The sequence below is a fragment of the Onychomys torridus genome, chromosome 5 (genome assembly GCF_903995425.1).
Source record: "Onychomys torridus chromosome 5, mOncTor1.1, whole genome shotgun sequence".
In the NCBI taxonomy this organism is placed as follows: domain Eukaryota; kingdom Metazoa; phylum Chordata; class Mammalia; order Rodentia; family Cricetidae; genus Onychomys; species Onychomys torridus.
Genome location: NC_050447.1, coordinates 6,929,434 through 6,951,165, shown reverse-complemented (window position 1 = coordinate 6,951,165; position 21,732 = coordinate 6,929,434). Strand labels below are relative to the sequence as shown.

The 21,732-nt window shown below is 39.4% G+C and overlaps 1 protein-coding gene across 6 annotated transcripts in view; it reads right to left on the bottom strand.

Annotated features, from left to right (window-relative positions):
- Nucleotides 1-21,732, bottom strand: part of Anapc10 (anaphase promoting complex subunit 10) — a 137,237-nt gene that overhangs the window by 108,506 nt on the left and 6,999 nt on the right. For 5 of the 6 annotated variants that reach the window (XR_004944967.1, XR_004944968.1, XR_004944969.1 and 2 more), the window contains exons 3-4: nucleotides 19,315-19,405; nucleotides 9,315-9,435 (exon numbers count right to left, since the gene is read on the bottom strand). Coding sequence is in view for 3 of the 6 variants with exons in the window: in XM_036187000.1 (XP_036042893.1) it covers nucleotides 9,315-9,435; nucleotides 19,315-19,405 (212 nt within the window). In the remaining 3 variants the exon portion in view is untranslated. Of the gene's footprint in view, nucleotides 1-8,303; nucleotides 8,608-9,314; nucleotides 9,436-19,314; nucleotides 19,406-21,732 lie in introns of those variants that run through there. The other variant, XM_036186999.1, reaches the window with a different exon arrangement.

Below are 21,732 nucleotides of genomic sequence, written 5' to 3'. Positions count from 1 at the left end.
TTCTGTACCTGTGCAGACTTAACACTCATCCTTAAGGGTCACTGAACCATCATCTCTTTTATCTTTTATCTTTAAATTATTATTTAACCCATTTCTCCTAATATTCTATGTGCTCTCACAGCCTTTCAGGTGTATTTAAATTTTAAATATTTACTTTTTAATTGATACATAAAACATAAAAAATATACCATACTAAGGACATATAAAGTGATGCTTTAACACAGTAAATACTATATAATGTTTAATTCAGGTTAAACATTTTGACTCCTGCAAGCACTTACCTTTCCTTTTAAGTGAAAGGACACAAAATCCTTTCTCTTGGTTTTGTAAGACAGTCCTGACCTCTACAGCACCCTATTTTACATCCAGAATTCCTCACACTTACCTAACTGTAACCTATCACCATCCTCAAAACAACTCACTTCTCTCACCTCTACGCTCCCTGACCTCTGATAAGCACCAGTCTCCCTCGAGTTCTATCAGATAAACCACTTTTAGACTCCATGTATGAGTGAGAGCATCCAGTGCTTGTCTTCCTGAGCCTGGCTTATTTCACTTAGCACCGTCATCTCAGTTCACCATTTCACTGCTTCTTATGGCACAGCAGGGTTCCACAGCACATCTTATGGCACAGCAGGGTTCCAGAGCACATCTTATGGCACAGCAGGGTTCCACAGCACATCTTATGGCACAGCAGGGTTCCAGAGCACATCTTATGGCACAGCAGGGTTCCACAGCACATCTTATGGCACAGCAGGGTTCCACAGCACATCTTATGGCACAGCAGGGTTCCACAGCACATCTTATGGCACAGCAGGGTTCCACAGCACATCTTATGGCACAGCAGGGTTCCACAGCACATCTTATGGCACAGCAGGGTTCCACAGCACATCTTATGGCACAGCAGTGTTCCAGAGCACATCTTATGGCACAGCAGGGTTCCAGAGCACATCTTATGGCACAGCAGGGTTCCAGAGCACATTTTCTTTCGAGTCAGTTAATGAACATTCAGGCCATTTCTCCTTCTTGGCTATTATGAGTAGAGCTACAGCAAGTACAGGTATCTTTTTCAAACACTGATTTTACTTCTTTTGAATCTATCTCTGCAAAACAAGATTGCTGAATCCCATGGCACTACAACTTAAATCTAAATGTCTCCCACAGCTTCTGTTTTGCACCCTTGTCCCCTAGCTACTAGGTACTCTGGGAGACCTTGGAACCCTGAAGAGGTGGAGCCTAGCTGACAAAGAGATCAGTGGGAGCCAGCTTTGGAGGTTACAGCCTAGCTTGGTTCTAGGCTCACTCACTCTTCTTCCTGGTCTGTACAAAGTTTACAGTCTGTCCTTTGCACCTATTTCTGTTGGCATGATGTTCTGCTCAAGCACAAGAGGCCAAGCATCTATCAAGTAAAAGTTCTAAACAGTGAGTGACGCAGACCAACCTTCCCTCCGCCTGTTAGGTGTTATGGCCACAGCGAGGCCGACTGCTGCATTATGTATGGCAGGAGCTTCCACGCCATCCTTTTGAGCCGCCACATTGATTCACAACCCCAGAAGTATACAAGGGTCTCTTCACCTTCACAAGCACCTGATCTTCTTTTCTTTCTGATTATAGTGAACTGGTATCTACTGATAGCTTAGCATATGTAGGACTTCTTCATGTATCTGCTAGACATTTGAACGTCATTTTTAGTTTTGTTCTTGGAGCCAGGGTTGCTACGTAGCCCAAACTGGCCTTGAACTCACTATGCGACAATCTAGTCTCAAACTTATGATTCTCCACCTCAGCTTTCCCAATGTTAGTACAGCAGGTATTCATTGAGGTCTAGCCCCTTGGGCTGTGGGTTCTTGTGTGTGTGTATGTGTATGTGTGTGTGTGGGGGGGGGGGGGTGTTGTGGTTATAAATTCCACACTAAACCTTCATCAGATTACAGATTGCAAGGATTTGTTCCCCTTTTTTATAAATTGTTTTTTCATTCTGATGATTTTTTTTCTCTGTTGTTCTGAAGGAGCTTTTTAGTTTAAAGCAATCCCATTTGTATTTTTCTTCAGTCTACTGGGCTTTGAGAATATTAACACCCTATTACTACCACTTCAGCACACATTCATGAACTCTAATTATAACAGTAGATATTATCTTAACAGAAGAACTGACTTATTAACCACTTCTGTCTATGTGGCTTCACATAACTGTGCTACTAATTTAAGACAGGTAGAGACACAGAAGCCCTCATACATGGAAGAAAGAGAAAATACCACCACAGCTCTCTATGCATTAAAGACTACTCCATGCCACCTCTTTAGATAGGAGGAAAGATCACTTGGTGACACCTTTTAATATTTGAAGATTTAAAAACAAGGTGTAAAATTCACTTCAATGTTCAATCTTATAGTCCAGAAACTTAAGGGAAAATATGCCAACAGTGGACCAAAGGGCAACTTTCAAATATGTTTTAAAAAAAAAAAAAAAAAAAAAAACCTAGTTAACCTTAAATTAGCAAGCTGTTTTCCTTGTCCTGTTTTGGTTTTTTGGCTTCTTTCAAGACATGGTTTCTCTGTGTAGCCCTGGCTGTCTTAGAAATCTCTCTGTAGACCAAGCTGGCTCAAACTCAAAGATCTGCCTGTCTCTGCCTCCAGGATTGAAGTCATGTGCCACCATCACCCACTGCAAGCTATTTTTCTAACAAGAGTTTAGAAACAACTTCGAGTGCCTTCAAGACATGTATAAGAAATTATTTTAGTTCATATTTAAGCACAAAAAGTTCCACAACAGTTTTGAAAAGAGACAGAATTAGCAAATTGTTAAGTTTTGTTGGATTTTTCTAAATGTTGAGTTATATCAACTCTATAGTATTCCATTATCTGACAAAAATTTCTTTATATGTCATTTTTCTTTCACAGAGCAAAACAGTATTAAGCAAAAACATAATGCTAAAATACAAAAGATTTACCGGGAGGTGGTGGCACATGCCTTTATTCTCAGCACTCGGGAAGCAGAGGTAGGCGGATCTCTGAGTTCAAGGCCAATCTGGTCTACAGAAAGAGTTTCAGGACAGCCAGGGCCACAAGGAGAAACCTTGTGTGTGTGTGTGGGGGGGGGAATGAGGGGGACTTTAAAATGCAACAACAGTGACCTTTATTTGAAAGCTCTCCCTGAATAGCATTAATCTTGAAGAAAGGATAAAATTGCATCAATACCTTATAAAATTCTCTTAACCACCAAGTTGCAAATTTTTAAAATAGAATGCATGGCATATAAATAAAATCAATTTTGGCAAAAAAAAAAAAAAAAAAAAATTTCATTTGGGGTCAGGCGTGGTGGCAAACGCCTTTGATCTCAGCACTCAGAAGGTAGAGCCAGGTGGATCTCTGTAAATTTGAGGCCAGCCTGGTCTACAAAGTGAGTTTCAGGATAGGCTCCAAAGCTACACAGAGAAACCCTGTCTCAGGAAAAAAAAAAACAAAAAAACAACAACAACAAATTTCATTTGGCCCAAGCTTTCTCCCTATCAAGAGAAAGTTCATTTTAAATTCCTCCTCAGTTAATTAAGTTAAAACACACACTGTAGAATACTGGAGATCCTCTGGAGAGAGTGTTCAGTAGAAATACAAATATCTAGCAATGTTCCATAACTGAAATGAAGGGAAAGACAACAGGAAAGAATCAGTTTAAGATACAAAAGGTAGTCATTCATTTTTCTCCCCTTCAACTCTTAAATTACTACTTCAAATCAGTAGGATCATAGAAAATGAGTATTTAAAATGTTTTAAGTAAGCAGAGCCCTAATTTCTAGAAAAAAAGAACCCCTACTTAAATACATCAATATATACTAGAGCCTCTCTGTTGTAGAATATTATTTTTAAGGTGTGTTACTTTTGTTTATGTTGCATTTGTTTAACTCTGTGTGTGAGGCTGTGTTACTGTGCCTGTCTAAAACACATGATGGTCTGATGAGTACTGAACAGCCAACAGTGAGGCAGGAGAGAGAAATAGGCAGGGCTGAGAGGATGAATAGAAGGAGAAATCTGGGAGAAGGAAGCTGTAGCCAGAGAAGGAGGAGGACTCTAGGGGTCAGTCACCCATCTATACAGCAAGCCACTGCATAAGAGTAAGATTTACGGAAGTAAGAGAATGGGGAAAGCCAAGAGGCAAAAGATAGACAGGGCTAATTTAAAGTTAAGGAAAGCTGGCAAGAAACATGACAAGCTAAGGCTGGACATTCATAATTAAGAATGAGCCTCCACATGTGATTTATTTGGGAGCTGCATGGTGAGCTCCCAAAAGAGAAAAGAGCGAAAACACCACCACCTCTCGTAGGCAACGATTCAGAGGGAAAGACAAAAGGGTTTCTTTAGCCTTTCCATTCAGTGAAACAGTCCTATAACTTATGAAAAGATGGCTCCAAACCCTCAGAAAAGTTCTGTGTTTTAGTCAATTGTCTTCAGCATCTGAATTCAAAGAAGTCTCTCTTTAAATATGAGTCGTGTAGTGGAGAAATGTTTTAAAATATACATATGTAGCCCGGGGCGGTGGTAGCGTACGCCTTTAATCCCAGCGCTCAGGAGGCAGAGGCAGGTGGATCTTTGTTGAGTTCGAGGCCAGCCTGGGCTACCAAGTGAGTTCCAGGAAAGGCGCAAAGCTACACAGAGAAACCCTGTCTCGAAAAACCAATATGTGTGTGTGTGTGTGTGTGTGTGTGTGATCTATTTCATCTCTTCTTAAGACACAAAACACTACCTGACACTTACTTCTTGAACATATAAATGAAAAAAGGTAAATATAATAAATTATCTAAAAAGACGTATAGCTAAAAGTATCATTAATATAAAGGCACTAATTTAAAAAACATCCAAAACCTGTGGTTCTAGTGAGAACTATATAAAACATTAGTATATTCATTAAGTTATCCAGGAAAATATTTTAGATGGTTACCTGGCACTACTCAGGATTGATTACTGGTCTCATGAGGCAGTATTATCACCCTACAGAAATAAACAAGAGAAGACTAAGAAACTACCTGCAAGACTCCCTTTGCTGAACAGTTAATGCTTCAGCATTTAAACAACAGAAGCAAAGACTAGATATTAAAGTTTACCTTAAGGTCCAAACATCATTTAAAGTTTCTCCTATTAACCTCTCAAAACCCTTATTTTGTACTGTCAAACTTACAAAAGAATACAAGACATCCTCATAAATACGGAGATCTTGTATGAGGATGTACACTTCCCAAAATGCATCAAAGAGTTGTTTTTTGGTTTTGTTTTTTAATGAAAGTGAATATATTCTAGGAAAAACTACAACTAAGGCTAGTTGAAGCACTGAGCAGATGACTAGCAAATAAACCTAGAAAGGGAAAGCCAACAGTGACCTCTAGTGGGCATTTCAAACACCGTACATTAGACCAGACTATTTCTAGTGCTCATCCTAGGACAACTTTTACCTATAACTCCAAATGAGGAAAGCTTTTCCCCCCAAAAAAGCTTCTCAATACAAGCAGTCTGTTCTGATAAATATGAACTATGTAACAAACCATACAACTAAATGCCTCAAGTCTTCATAGCACAAAGCACTTATTAAGTGTACTAGATAAATGACTAAAGGAAGGCTATCAACTGATCAAATGGGACTGTGACTTTACAAATCAAGATATTTTGAGTTAAGAAACATTCTAGCAAAGCCAGCCGGTGGTGGCACACGCCTTTAACCCCAGCACTCAGGAGACAGAGGCAGGGGGACTTCTGAGTTCAAAGCCAGCCTTGTTTATAAGATGAGTTCCAGGACAACCAGAGCTACACAGAGAAACACTATCTCGAACCACCACCCCCCAAAAAGAAACCAGCTGATTTATTTGTAAATTTATTCAAGAACAAGAAGTGCAAAATGATGTCAGACAATATTTCGAACTAGAAAAATGTATATTATTTACAGTAATTTTTCAAAAACTAAAATTACTTTTCAAGGAAAATCCTTTAAAAGTAAAGTAACCCAAGTGTGCTAGCACATACCTGTAATCTTAGCATGGGGTAGGAGGATGTTAGTTCAAGGCTAGTCTCAGCATTGTGGGAAGTCCCTGTCTTAAAAACAAAAGGAAAGTAACAGAATACATATACAAGTGACCAGGCAGGTGTCTCAAAAACAAACAAGTCCTAACATAAGCAAAATGGTAAAATGGAACTCTGCAATACATGTCAATTAGACCAACTCTCTACACCTGTACATACAAATACCTTTGCAAAAGCTAATAAGATAGCCGGGTGAGATTACAGAACCTGGGTATGAGGGTAGCAGTCTACCAAACAGGACAGGAAGGACAGTTCTGTATCACTCCTGTCGCTCTTCCCAGAGTCCCAAGCAGCACAATGAGAAGAGATGAACTCTGCCTGGACTTTGCCTCAGACCCCAATGTAGAGCCTAATCAAGGAAAGGGCAGCATAGGGCAAGACACCACAACTCCTGACTGATGGTACTCATCGATGCTCATCAAGTGTGCACTGTATAGGGGGATAGATCCTAGGCTTCAGACCTGCCTGGCATACTCTAGATCTGGGCCTACCCCATCACCACTCTAGTCTCCAAAGACTTAGCCTTAGGTGTACTGCAGGGCTAAAACAGCCCTGGCATCTCTTGAGCTCTACAGTGTCCCAATAACAAGCTGGATCTCACGGACCAAGGCTTCAGTCCTGCCCCAGCATCAATACTATCCTTCCCAAAGTCATAGTCATTAGGCTAGCACCTGCTGACACTGCTGTCAAGCAAAGCTGTGTGGGCGGGCATCCAAAGACAACCACTAAAGGAACAGGTGGACCAGGCAGACTGGTCTGGCAGCCACAAGTCTATGCAATAAGACCACATCTACAGGCTCTTTTGGTTTTTTGTTTGTTTGTTTGCTTGCTTGCTTTTTTCAGACTAGCACTTGAAACCACAGGCTGCAAGCAAAACCCTGCAGATTTAACCTGCAAGCCTGCACCCACAAACCAATCCTATAAAGAATCCTGTAAACTCAGGCTCTAGTGACCCTACAGACCAGACTTGGTCAAACATACTTAGAATCCAAGTCTATCCCAAAAGACTGATACCAGCCCAGCATCTGAAGAGTGAGGTTCCATAATCATTACTATAAATCCAGGTTTTAGGCATGCCCCTCTGGACTTAGGAATCACATTAACTCAGTGCCCTAGCAGTGGGAAGACTCCATGGACTTTGGTTCCAGGTCTATTCCAATAGGCAACAGGTTCTTCCCAGCATATGATAGTCTCCAATAGGCCTAGGCATCAGGTATATCCTAGCACATGAGAAACCCTTACACACTCATGAACAAGACTACCACAAAGTTATGTCAGCCCTATAGACATAGACTTCTAGCTATCCTTCATAAAAACAAGCTCCACTTCTGGGAAGACACCGGACTTACACACCAGCTCATCTCCTGGAAGCAGAACAGACTCCCAGAGGACTCCATGAAGCACCTCAGTTGTCCTTCTCAGAGTCTCTAGATGGGCTGACTGGTGATGGACTTTCCCAGATAGTCTTCAAAGACCGGAATACTTTCCTTCTTCTTCAAGTACACAGACAGTAAGATCATGACATAAGAATCAAGAACAATCCACGAACTACTACAAGCAAAGGAACAAAATAAAGCACCACTGACTGGCACTGAGGAAATGGAGTACCCTAAAACTTCCTGAAATTCACACTAACTGCTTTAAGAAAACTCAAGAAGATTTAAGAAAAAAATTTTAAATACAATAAAAAACAAAATTAGAAATGTAAGAAGTTTTTTTAATCAAATTCTAGAGCTGAAAAATACAAAAAAAAATATTTAATGCACAAGAGCAGAAATAATCTAAAGAATTCATGAAATTACACACAAAAGGAAAGAAAGCTTGCAAAATTTATGACATAAAAAAAAAAAAAAAAAAAAAAAAAGCAGGTTCTAGGAGCTCCGGTAGGAAGACAAGCAGCAGGCTCATTTGAAGAACCAACAACAGGCTGGAGAGACGGCTCAGGGTTGAAAGCACTTGCTGTTCTTCCAGAAAACCAAAGTTTGGATCCAGCACCCAAGTCCAGTGGCTGAACCAGGGACCTGACACCCTCTTCTAGCCTCCACAAACTCCCCTATACATGTATGCATACAGTAACACGAACACACAGACACATACATACATACACACACACACACACACACACACACAGAATTCACATTTAAATTTAATTTTTTTTTTTTGAGCTGAGGATCGAACCCCGGGCCTTGTGCTTGCTAGGCAAGCACTCTACCACTGAGCTAAATCCCCAACCCCTTAAATTTAAATTTTTAATATATAAAACTTTTGTCTTTCCAAATCTGGGGAAAGACAAAAATCCAGGAACACAAAGGTCAAATATCTAACTAGATTCAATCCAAACAAGGTGACCCCAACCCCTCGCTGGGAAGGACTTTGCAGTGATACAGCTGCTTCTGAATCAGCCATGCTTTTGCAAGTAACTCCCACACTCACTGATGAACTAACCTGGACATGGATGGAATGGCTTCTTTGGTGCATTCTCACTGCCCTACCTAGCAGGAAGAACATTTGTTTCTCTTGTTTTCCCCAAGAAAACACAGGATTCTATATAAAAAGGCATACATTTGTTGGCATCAAAACAAAACATGAAGCAGTAAAGTAAAATTATGCAATCAAATGTAAGTTGTTACTAGTTTACAATAAATAGCCATTACAAATATAAAATCTTTTATATAAAACTCGTGGTAATCACAAAGCTTTATGCCAAAGATAAAGATCAACACACATTACTGGGAAAGTTACCTAAGCACAAAATAAGAAAAGAGAGGAGGTACAAAGGACCTACTGTAATCAGAAGGCAATGAACAGATGGCAGCAGCAAAGTCTGGCCTATCAATCATCACTGGGAATACAGAAACCAAATCCTTCAATCAAACCACCAGGACTTGCCAAGATTTCTGGGAACACTTGTTTCCTGCCTTTTAATTCTTTAGTCAGCAGAGAAAGTGAACATGTACCCACACCCTAGATGGCATCAGGAGCCTGTAACTTATTTTGGTGAATTAAAAAATAATTTTAATAAAGCAAATATAGTGAAACATTAAAGTACTCCAAAGGTGAAGGGATCACTGTACAATTCTTTTAACCTTTCTTATGCCTAAAAATTCCATAATAAAGCATTAGAAAAAAGATGGCGTTCAAAAGAATATAAATACTATATTCATAGTTTTCAATGTAATTATTTTGTTTATGACATCTATAGAATGAATTAAAGAAACACACATTAAAAAAAGGAAAACTAAAAGACATACCCGAATTTCTTGAAGGTTATGGAAATTATTTCCTACTCTGACTGAGATTTTGCTTGGAGTGTAGCTTTCATCGGATTTATAGTCTGCGTAGATACACAATGTCTTCACTGTGGTTTTCCTTCTAAAAACAGTAATAAAAGCACGTGCTTTATCACATCAAAAGAAAACAGTCAAATAAAAGCATGCTCTAAGGTTCAATTAGCAATCTCCTTTTGTTTGCCTTCAATTTGCAGATGAAAACATGTAAAAATATAAGTACAGATATAGTATTTTACATATTCAAACCCACCACATGGAGAACACAGTCAAGAGCTAATGTACGTAGAGAAGCAGTTAAGCCAAATTAGGTGCTTTAACATACAAACAAGCATTAATGAATGATGCCTATCCTTTTTATGTAGACATTACACAAGGAAAATGTTCTAACAAGCCTGGATTTCTTTACTAATTAATTAATTCCTTATATTAATACTTAAAAATACCTAGCTAAGTGAAAAAATCAGGCTCAACAAATAAACACTCAAACAATAAAAAGCATATCCTGCCACTTAACGTACAAAATAAAATTCTACTCCATTTCAAAATATACATACATACTCAGGGAATAAGCAAAAAATGCACCATAGAAAATTAACCTCAGGGAATGAAAGACTGAAAAACATGAAAAAAATATTTAATTCTAAAACCAAAGGAAGAAATTTAAACATGGAGATATTTGTTTACCATCACATTAGAAAATATCAGAATGAATGACAATACCCAAATTATTAGAAAAAGAATATTGAGCCAATAAATAAATTTGTGGCTCACTAATTCAATTTCTAAGTGAACTGAAAATTCACTGTCCTCTGATCATTTTAGACTTGTGTGTTTAACCTGGAGTGCTGATAAAGGTGAGAAAGCTAAAGAGGGTCACTGGTATGTGGAGCTGGAAGGATGCCTAAGGTGAGGACGGTGTGGTGCTTTGAGTAAGAATGGCCCCAGACTCATATGTTTAAATGCTTAGTCATCAGAAAGATTAAGAAGCATGGCCTTGTTGGGTTAGGTGTGGCCTTACTGGAGGAAGTGTGTCACTGTGGGGACGGGCTTTGAGGTTTCAAAAGCCCAAGTCGGCCCAATGTCTCTCTCTTCCTGCTATCTGCAAAATCAGATGTACAACTCTCAGCTACTTCTCCAGCACCATGTCTGCCTGCATGCCATAATGCTTCCCACTATAATGAGAATGAACTAAGCCTCTGAAACTATAAGGCAACCACAACTAAACGCTCTCTTTTCTAAGAGTTGCCTTGGTCATGGTGTCTCTTCACAGCATAGAGCACTAAGACGGGGGTAATAGAATACATGTGATATGAAAGAAAGTGGGCAGAGGAATATTAGGGGTAGAAAGGTTTAAATAGAAATAGGGGTTAAGAGGTTAGGAGGAGGGTTAGCCAAAACAAAGAATTATGAAAAAGCTATATGAAAACCTATTTCATAAACTAATTTAAAAAATATAAAGAAAAAGCAAAAGTTTAAAGGGAGGTACCCTACACAGGTAACCAATGCTCCCAGAAGCCATAATTCCCAGTGTCTGGAGTGGGATACCGCCACAGGAGTTGTTAGTTGAGAAAAACACAGAGTCCCCAAGAACAGTACAATCTACGGCCATCATTCTTGGTGGCCCACCAGAACTAGACAGGACCCTGTTGTTGAAGGGACAACACAGTTTGGTTGGCAGAAATAGAGAAATCAAGCTGGAATTGGGCTGGAAGCTTCCTCTCTGGTAGAGCTATCTTTCATAGAGTTAGAAAGTGCTCTCTGCAGGCTGCAGGGAGAGAAGTCATTAAACAGTTTATTAAATTAAAAAAAAAAAATTACTCACAATGTTTTTTGTTTTGTTGTTTTTTGAGACAGGGTTTCTCTGTGAAACAGTCCTGGCTGTCCTGGAACTCTCTCTGTAGACCAGACTGGCCTCGAACTCACAGAGATCCACCTGCCTCTGCCTCCTGAGTGCTGGGATTACAGGTGTGTGCCACCACCGCCCAGCATGTTTTCAATTTTTAATGGGCTTATTTAAACATAATCACAATAAAAATTGAAAAGCATCTCTATTTTAAAATAATCATGCAGGTATATTACTGCAACAGGGGAAAAAGAAATTATAAAATAGTATTACAAAAGGATCATATTAAGAAATGTTTGTTTAAACACATTAACCTATGTTAGTGCAAAGAAAAGAGCACAGATAAAACCCTACAAAATTTGCAAATCTGACTACTTTAGGTGGGTAAAAACTACAGAAGATCTTAAATTTTCTTCCTTATAAGTTCTATATTTTCTAAGCAATTTTTCAGGATGAGCATATGTCATTTGGTCATCAGGGGGAAAAATAGGTAATTTTTTACACTGATCCTCCAAAAACATTTAGAAGTCTACTAAAAAGGACTTTACAAGTTCAGTGTAAACTGGCACTGCTTAGTAACACTGAGTTCCTTGAGCAAAAGTAACCTGTGTCAAACATCAGCCTATAAAATAGTGGGGTCTGGAGCTCTTCTCTGGAAAACCAAACTCGCATACCTGACTATTCATCAGAAAAAAAGGGCAAAGATAAAGGTTTTTCTTAAGAAAATAGATAAACCTTCTAGAAGTGTTGACAGGACAGATATTATGATGTTTCTGAAGAGACCAGAGCTACCAAACTGACATCTCAGCAAGGACATAGCAAGGGAAAGCAAAGGATGCAGAGAAATTCCAGAAGGCTACTAAAGACCTTCTTGATGAGCTATAAGCAGGAGGTAGAGTTCTCCCTAGGATAGAAAGATCAGAGACCACAGGGATTAAAAAGAAAAAAAAAAAAGCAGATGTAAAGGATCAATTTTTTTATATAATAGTATTACTTCCAAGTCATGAAATTCAGGATAACTTTGACACCAAAACCTACATGAACACCAGGGTGAGTTTAGAAAGGTGAAGAATGGTAACAATCCATGAACATTAAAAACTACAACAACATACAGCAAGACAATACTTTGCAGGTGACCCAGAACTATGTATTCCTTCCTATGTATTCTCTCTTTGTTCTATCACCAATTCACTGCTTCTCTGATTAAAGAATAACACTAGGGTAAATGACCTAAGTCAAAACATTCGTTAAGTGTTCCAATTCTACAAAGAAAACCATGCTGTTTCTCAAGTAACAGTGCACATGGGAAGATGGGTTGTAAATCAAGTGCTAGTCAAAGAGGCGGAAAACTCAACCTTCATTGACTCATCGTTGCTGCAAGCAAGGCACTGTGCAAAGTTCAGATGCGTGTTTGTCCTCCTTCTTTTGAATCACTGCTACCTTCCTTTAATTAATGATACATAGTTTGCTTAACAGCCATTGACAGCAATTTAGTGATGAGTAGTTATTTACATTTGAACTAAACCATACTTCTTTTCTTGAGGCTTATGAATCCCCAGAAACGATAGGCATAATTTATGTTATGTACATAGTTGTATTTCATTGGCAGAAGAAACTGCTACTGCAGTGAAAGTCTAAAACTACAACTCTACAAGGTACAGCAAAGTCTCTTTTAAACTACTCAATTGTAATAATACTACATAAAAACCATGTTGGTTCTCAAATAACAACACACATGGGAAGATAAAATACACAGGCTGAATCACAGTGGAAGATGACTCAAATCATTACTCTAACTATAGCCACTGCATTGAGTGAGCACCTACTACATGACAAGCACCTTGTTAAACTCCTAGGAAACATTGATGGAAGAGAAAGAGAAATGCTTCCCTGTTTCTGATTGACATAAATATTATTCCTGACTCCCTCTGTCCTCCAATCTATTAAACACCTTCTCCTAAGAAAAAGCTTTGAAAGAAGCTTCTCCTTTGTTCCTTCATACTATAAATATAAAACCTTGCCTATCTGGTCTAGCTACAAATGGATGAACAAGTCTTTAATTCTAGAGTTGGATGTTACCAAATATACTTAACTGAAGATCTGATGCAGTTAGAATGCTTTCATTAGCTTCTCAGTTCTAACAAGTGATACTTCGTCCTGCACCTGCTGGCTCCTGAATAATTTCTCATCTGGTTAAAAATTCAAGACATGCCAGGCAGTTTAATCCCAGCACTCAGGAAGCAGAGGCAAGCAGATCTCTGTGAGTTCTAGGCCATCCTGGTCTACAGAGCAAGTTCCGGGACAGTAGCCAGGCTACACAGAGAAACCCCGTCTCAAAAGACAGAAAACCAAACAAACCAACCACCTGGCAGTCTCCCCGCACTAGTGAGGAAAGAAAGAGCTATGAGTGGGGCAGCAGATGAAGTCTGCACAGAACCCCTGTGAGCAGGCAGGTGACACAGGTCCACAGGATGCAGGTAGAGAGGAATTGCTGGGCAAAGAACAGCTGGAGAACAGCAAGCCAAGTGCTCTTCATCATGGAGAGACGGGCATGACTATAATCCCAAACCACAGAAAAGTTCTCTTCATAACTAGATTTACCTGAGAGTCTGGAGAGACAAAACCTTGCTAAGGATGCTAATTTTGCCCATGAGAAATGCCACTGAAGGGTGATCTGGGACATATGTGGGGAGAGGAGGAAGGTTACAGGTAATCTCTTATTAATGCTAATGTGTTATCTACCTTTCTGAGTAAGCCTCTTATGAGTACATAGTATCCAGAAGGATTCTAAAAAAGTCTTAGTGAGGAAGCAGAAATGAGACCCCAGGTGCCTAAAGTCCAAGAACAAAGAGGTTCACAAACAAGTAAAACAACACTCTTTACAGTCTGGGAACAGACAACTTTTTATAAAGCTGTTATGTAACCTAACATACAATAGGGTATTCCTTCTAAGTTTTAACGAATGACTACATTTATTATATTTCCTCACATAATTTCAAATACGGTAAGTATGAAAATAAACAAAAGATCGTTGGAGTCCTAAATAAAGGTTTTCTATGGGCATTAAGAACAGAATGTTTGAGAACAGCTGTTCTACAACAGAACTGACAAGCTATAGCTTCCAGGTGTAGGCCATCAACTCTTTACTTAAAGAAATATTTGTTTTCTCTTTTTCTCCGATTGCTTCTGCATTAAAATAAGAAGACTGAGTACCTGCAACAGGGATAATAAAGAATTTTTATAACTCTGCAACAAAAACAAAAACAACTTCAAAATGGGCAAAGGATTTGAATAGCATTTCTTCAAAGAAGACATACAGCTGGCCAGTAAGTACACAAGAAGCTGCTTAGCATCCCAATCAATAGATGTCATGGTTTGACTAGCAAATGACCATCCCAGGCTCATGTGTGTGAATGCCTGGTTCCCAGCTGGTGGCACTGTTTGGGGGGTTATAAAGTTTTTAGGACATAGGGCCTGGCTGACAGGGATGTGTCTCCATGGTAGACCTTTAAAGGACAGCCTTGTCTATATTTCCAGTCTGTGAAGATATGAAGAGCTGCTGCTCCTCCCATCACACACACACACACACACACACACACACACACACACACACACACACACACCACACACCCTACTGCCACAGAGAGCTGCTTCTGCCACGGTGTCTTCCTTGCCCGAGGACCTATAACCTCTGCAACTGTGATCCCAAGTCAATATTCCTCCCTAAATTACTTCTGTCAGGTATGTTACCTGAAATACCTATTCCACCTGGGAAGTGAGAATCAAAGCTATGTGCTATCCCTTCACATGCATTAACATGATCATTATTTTTAAAAAGAAAACCACAGACGCTGATGCAATATGGGGACAAAATGAAGCTTATATGAACTGCCTCAAGGAATATAAAGTTGGGTATTTGCTATGGAAAATAGTAATGGAGGTATCTTAAAATATTAAACAGAACTACCGTTTGATCCTAATAATGAGAAAAATGATAGGAGAGTGTAGATTACAAAAAAGGCATATATCTAAAATCTATTAAATATTTAAGTGAGATATTCACAAAATATACTAAGTATGAACTATTTTATGATTTTTTTAATAATGAAATTTATAAAACAAATGCTAGTATTACAATTCAATTAACTCTGGATGTTCAATATTGAACTTTTAGGTTATCATGTTTGTATTCCTAGACCAGCACTTTATCTCAGATTTATAGGATAGAAGTTTAATGTACAAGCTCTGAAATCAGAGGGCTTATGTTCAAACTGTAATTCTACTACATACTTATTATGTGACCCTAGTTTTATCCAAGTCTCTAATAAACTGTGAAGATTAAATGAAATAAATGATGTGTCAGTTATTTTTCTCATTGTTGTGACAAGAAGCAAAGGAAGTAGTAGTCCAGCTCATGTTTTAAGGGCAGTGTCCATCATGGAAGGAAATGAATGGCAGAAGGAACAGCTCATGGCTATGGCAACAGCAGCAGGAGGCTGCTAGTTCATATCTGCTATAGAACCAGAAGCAAAGAACAGGAAATCTTGGCACTCCTTTGGCTTTCTTTTTCTCTTTTACTCAGTTTAAGTCCCCAGGTCATGGGATCGTGCCAACAACATTCAAGATGAATCTTACTCTTCAGGAAAGTTTTTTTGGAAATGCCCTCACAGTCACACCAAAAGTGTGTCTCCTAAGGAAACTGTCTTAGTTAAAGTTACTATTGCTGTGATGAAACACCATGACCAAAGCAACTTGGGGAGGAAAGGGTTTATTTCATTCACTAACAATTCTATGTAACAGTTCATCATCCAAAGCAGTGAGGCCAGGAACTCAAGCAGGGCAGGAATCTGGAGGCAGGAGCTGGTGCACAGGCCATGGAGGAGTGCTGCTTATAGGCTTGCTCCTCAGGGCTTGCTCAGCCTGCTTTCCAGCTAGGGATGGCACCATCCACAATGGGCTAGGCCCTCCCCATCAATCACTAATTAACAAAATGTCCTACAGCCAGATCTTATAGAGGCATTTTCTCAACTGAGGTTCCCTCCTTTTAGATAACTCCAGCTTGTGTCATGTTGACAGAAAATCAGCCACCAAGGTGATTCTAAGCCCAGTCAAGGTGACAATGAAGACTATTTGGTGAAGGAATGTTACCGCCACATCTTAACATCCCAGCTGTGGCCTGTTTAATGCTTACTGCAATTTTCCCACATTTGCAGTGAGAAAGCAGACAGAAATATGTGAAGTCTGGAGAGGAAAGGGATATGGCCCAGTTAAACCTGTGCACAGTTATATACTGTGGCAGTTGTCTGAGTCACATTATATTGCCATAAAGACACCAGGGCCAAGGCAACACTTGTAAGAGAGGCATAAAATTGCAACCTTGACTAAAGTTTCAGAGAGTAGTCAATGATCATCACGGCATCATGGGGCTGAGAGGTTACGTCCTGATCTGTAAGCAGGCAGAGAGAGAAGGCCTGGTGTGGGCTTTTGAAACCTCAAAGCACACCATAATAACATACCTTTTCCAAAAAGTTCACACCTCCTCCTAATTCTTCCCAAACAAGTCCACTAACTGGGGGCCACATTCAAGCCCACAAGCCTATGGGGACCAATGTCACTCAAACCACCAAAGCAAGGAAAAAAACTTAAACCCAGAGGAAGCTGATGAGGTCAAGGCAAATTCAGATAAAGCATCTGTAACTGTTAAGAGAATAGCACCATTAAGGAGAAACTTTGGATTCTGCACTGGACATTAGGAAAGGTGCCTTGAGGGCAAGACCCCACTCATTAAAAGCTCTAGTATACAGTTTGATGAGTGGGCTATGTATGGAGCTGTGAAAGACAAAGCCTAATTTGCAATGGAAATCCAAAGACATCAGAGAAACCAGAAACATGAATGTCAACCAAAGAAAGCAGCAGGCACTGAAAGGAGTTAGCCTAAAAGAGAAGGCATGAATTCTGTAGACCCCAAAGTTTAAAGGTGGACCTCCCTTAGCCTAGTGCAGCCCACATGATGACGTCCCTTAGCACACACACGAACTTTTATCTTACAGGGGATTACAGTCTTGCCTTGAATCACAGAAGAGACTTTGAACTTGGGATTTTGAACAGTGGGACAGCTGTGGGACTGCTGAGATTTTGAAGATGGACTCAATACATTTTGCATAAGATTGCCATGAGCCTAAGGACTCAGTAGCCAAATGGGAAATGTCTCTTACAGGCTCATGTCCCTAATGGTGCGGCCTAGCTAGAAGAAGTCAGTAACTTAGAGTGGGGGTTGGAGGATAGATTAGCCTTAAAATTTAGAACTTCAGCCGGTGGTGGTGCCTTTAATCCCAGCACTCGGGAGGCAGCGCTAGGCAGATCTCTGTGAGTTCGAGGCCAGCCTAGTCTAAAGAGTGAGATCCAGGACAGGCACCAAAACTACACAGAGAAACCCTGTCCTGAAAAAACTAAAATATATATATAAATTAAAATATATATATATATATAATATATATATATATATATATATATATATATATATATATATATATATATAAAACTTGATCTCACTTCCTGCCTGTCTCAGCTTCCTTGTCTGCGGAAATGAGACCCATCAGCCTCACTTTTCTGCCACCACAACACAAACCATTTATACCACTGTGCTGCTTCCACTATAATGAACTGTATCCTCAAACTATGAGACGAAATCTTTCTCTAGTTGCTTCTTATCAGCTATCTGGTTTCATTGATGAGGAAAATAAATAATACAAGTGGGTAATCATTTGATAAAGTAGCAGGGATCTTTTTTTTTTGCTTTATTTGTTTGGTTTTGTTTTTTTTTTTACTCAGGGTTCCTCTCTGTAGCCTGGGCTGTCCTGGATCTCACTCTGTAGACCAGGCTGGCCTCAAACTCACAGAGCTCCACCTGCCTCTATCTCTCAAGCACTGGGATTAAAGATGAGTGCTACTGTAACTGGCAGTAGCTACAATCTTAACCCTTAAAAAAGTTGACTGCTATTGCTGCACATATATATTACAATCTAGAATAGTGTCCATCTCCTGCCTCGCATCTGCGTTCATGAAATAAATTCAGTCATTTATGCATTGGTATTTAGCTCTGTGGTGCTGTAATAGTAGAACTACATAGTTGAAATGGAGACCAGAGGGACCACAAGATTCAAATATTTACTATCTACTCAAAAGACAGTTGCTGATTTGTATCCTACAACATTTTAGAATGGTAGAAGATACAATGTAGTAAGATAACAAGGCTGACTAGTTTCAATGTCAACAAATCTAGAGCACTATACTAACATACAGGTGTTTTCCTATCTCAAAAATAGTAATCATTTCAAAACTAAGCTTAAAGACTCTAGGTTAAGTATTTTCCCCCAAAGGTTAAGTACAAATATGAAGTTATCTAAGTATCATACCTAAGAAACTTACAAGCATCATATATTAAGGTACATACCAGATTATAAAATACATTTTTCTGACTCTATCTCCTAAAATTGAATCCTATTATTTCAGAACCACTTACATAAAGTATCACAGAAATATATAAAGAGGACTAAGGACATGACTCAGTGGGCAGGTGCCTGCCTCACAAGCATGAGGACCTGAGTTCAGATCCCTAGAACCCACTCTAGCCTTGAGAAGGAGGCAGGAGGAGGAGGCAGGAGGAAGGGCAGAGAGGTGGATCCCTGAAGTTCAGTGGCCAGTCAGCTTAGCCAAAGTGACCCTGTTTCAAAACAATAAAGATGCAGAGCAACTGAGGAACAACAACCAACATCAACCTTGGACCTATCCATGCACATTCAACGGTGTACATGTGCACCACTAGACACACCCCGACATCAACACACACACACACACACACACACACACACACACACACACACACACACAATCACAGCATACACACATGAACATGCACACATGGAAAAGAAAACACACAAAGGGTAGGGCAGAATCCACTGAAGATGCTTGCAATCTGGACGGCAAATCTCTAAGACTAATAGAGTCTAACAGCAGTTAAGTATATTTCAATTTCTTACATTTTATGTAAATAAAATCGATTTCCTTGTCCACTTATAACCTTCAGTATATGAAACAATAAAAAAAAAAAAGTATTACCTGAATTGGATGTTCACTAAATGAGGCTGAGAGCCATCAGATTGCCAGTAAGTTTCTAGATTGTCATCCCGTAATTGATCCACTCCAAACCCTAGAAACAGTGAAAATAGCAATAAATTTCCATGAAAAAGTTATATATTTAAAACATAAAATTATACGTATTTGTCCAGAAATTGTGATAAAGTCGGTGAAAATATAAAACTTAAGCAAACTGCTTCCACTCTTTCCTCCTGACCTCGGCTCAATAAAAACCACTAATGCTGGATGTGTTGCTTACTGGTATACTGATTATTGGTGTGAGGCCCTGGGTTCAATCCCCTTGACATACAGGCAAACACTTTGGGTAGGTGGTTTTAGGCATCTCTGGGAATATATAAAGTCCTTATTTGCTCAAATCCACATTCTTACCCTTTTTATAAACTAATCTAAGAACGATCCATCCTGTGCTGTCCTTTAAAACAGGCAGATTCAAGCAAGCTTGGTTGGCCATCCTTGCCTTTTGCTACTTTTTAACTTCCCTAATAAAGATAACTAGATCTCATGATTCTGAAGAGAGCCCTTTTTTAAATGACCTATTGAGTTAAAGGCTACTTCTACTTATTCAACTTTGGCTAGATGTTTTTTTCTGTTTTACAATTTTATTTGTATCTTAGCTCAAAGAATTTCATAAAATAGTAGTTAGTCTTAATATTAAACAAAAATCTTTTAACTCAAGACAAATTTGAAATTTGCTTCTAAGATACTACTCATGAAAGTATAATGGGAAAAATAAATATGCATAATCTTTTGAGAACTGATTATTCTAGATCTTTACCTCTAGGACACTGGGGATGATTACCAGCTTTCATGTGTTTTCTCATGAGCAGAATGTCCTTTTTTTTTGGGGGGGGGGGGGTTCGAGACAGGGTTTCTCTGTGTAGCTTTGCGCCTTTCCTGGATCTCACTCTGTAGACCAGGCTGGCCTCGAACTAACAAAGACCCGCCTGCCTCTGCCTCCCAAGTACTGGGATTAAAGGTGTGCACCACCACTGCCCAGCAAGCAGAATGTCTTATGAAAATAAACTCACATGCTGATGCCACCTCTTTCCTAAGGCTTCCATCATCATTATTATATCTGAGTTGTCTTAGTCAAAACAAGACTTAAAACATTGGCAGATCTGTTTTAACAGCTTTGAGAGGTATTCTGTCCCTAGGTAAGAATATTTTGCAGAGGGAAAAAAAACCTTTAACTGTCATAACAGGCTTCAGTGATTCTTTTTTTAAGGTTTTATTGTGCCTGCAAACACTAGAAGAGTGCACTAGGCCCATGAAGTGGTAGTTAGATGTGGTTGTGAGCTGCACAATGTGAAAGATGGGAACTGAACTCAGATCCTCTGAAAGAGCAGCAAGTGTCCAACAGCTGAGCTCTCTCCAGCTGCAGTGGTCCTACAGTGTAACCTCTACACTACCACACCCTCTAGAGCTGCTACGTCAGCAATGCTGAGAGCCTGCCTCACTGAGGGTATGCTTGATCAATCTTTTGGGTGATTCTGATACAAGCTAAGATGTCACAGCTACTTCTCTAAGGTAGCATTTCTTATTCTTGTCTTGACCCTACTCATCTTCTAGACTCAACAATGATTTGTTATGAGGTGGCTGTCCAGACCTCTACTCACTTGATTCCAAGAAAACAACAGCTCTCCCTCCTTCCCATGATCATGGTGACAATCAAAAAATATGCTAAAAGACAGGGTCAGGGTATGGGCAATAAAACCATCCATAAGTAAAAATAATTGTCCCAAGGCAAAGAAAATATTCCTTGTGGTTATGGTTATTGTTTAGCAAATACTCACTTTTTCCTCTTGGTCCCCCATTGGTAGTATATGGTCATATTGAGGTTAAGTCCAGATTGATTTAGGTTCAACACAAAGTGAATAAATGTGACACAAGCTGTGGTTTTAATGTGTTTACGAGGTCTAGATTAACCTTCCAAATATCTCTACCCCATTAAGAGAGCATGTCTGGATCCATAGCACAGACACCAATATGTGAAAGATATATTTAAGTGTCCAAGTCATTTTCTTCTTAAGCATCTCTAGCAACACAATTACTTTCACACTGGACAGGGGGTTACTATAATTGAACCACATGCCTTAACCTTGAAAACCTAACAAGTGACATATACCACATGCCTTAACTTTGAAGACCTAACAAGTAACATGTGAGGTCAGGTGTGGTGGCACACACCCTTAATTCCAGCACTTGGGAAACAGAGGCAGGTAGAGGCAGGCAGATCTCTGTGAGTTGGAGGCAAGTCTGGTCCACATAGAGAGTTTCAAGCCAGCCAGCACTACATAGTAAGTCCCTGTCAAAAAGACACAGACAGAAAGACAGAAAAGAATATAGACTTCATAAAAGAATTCACCTATAATTATAACC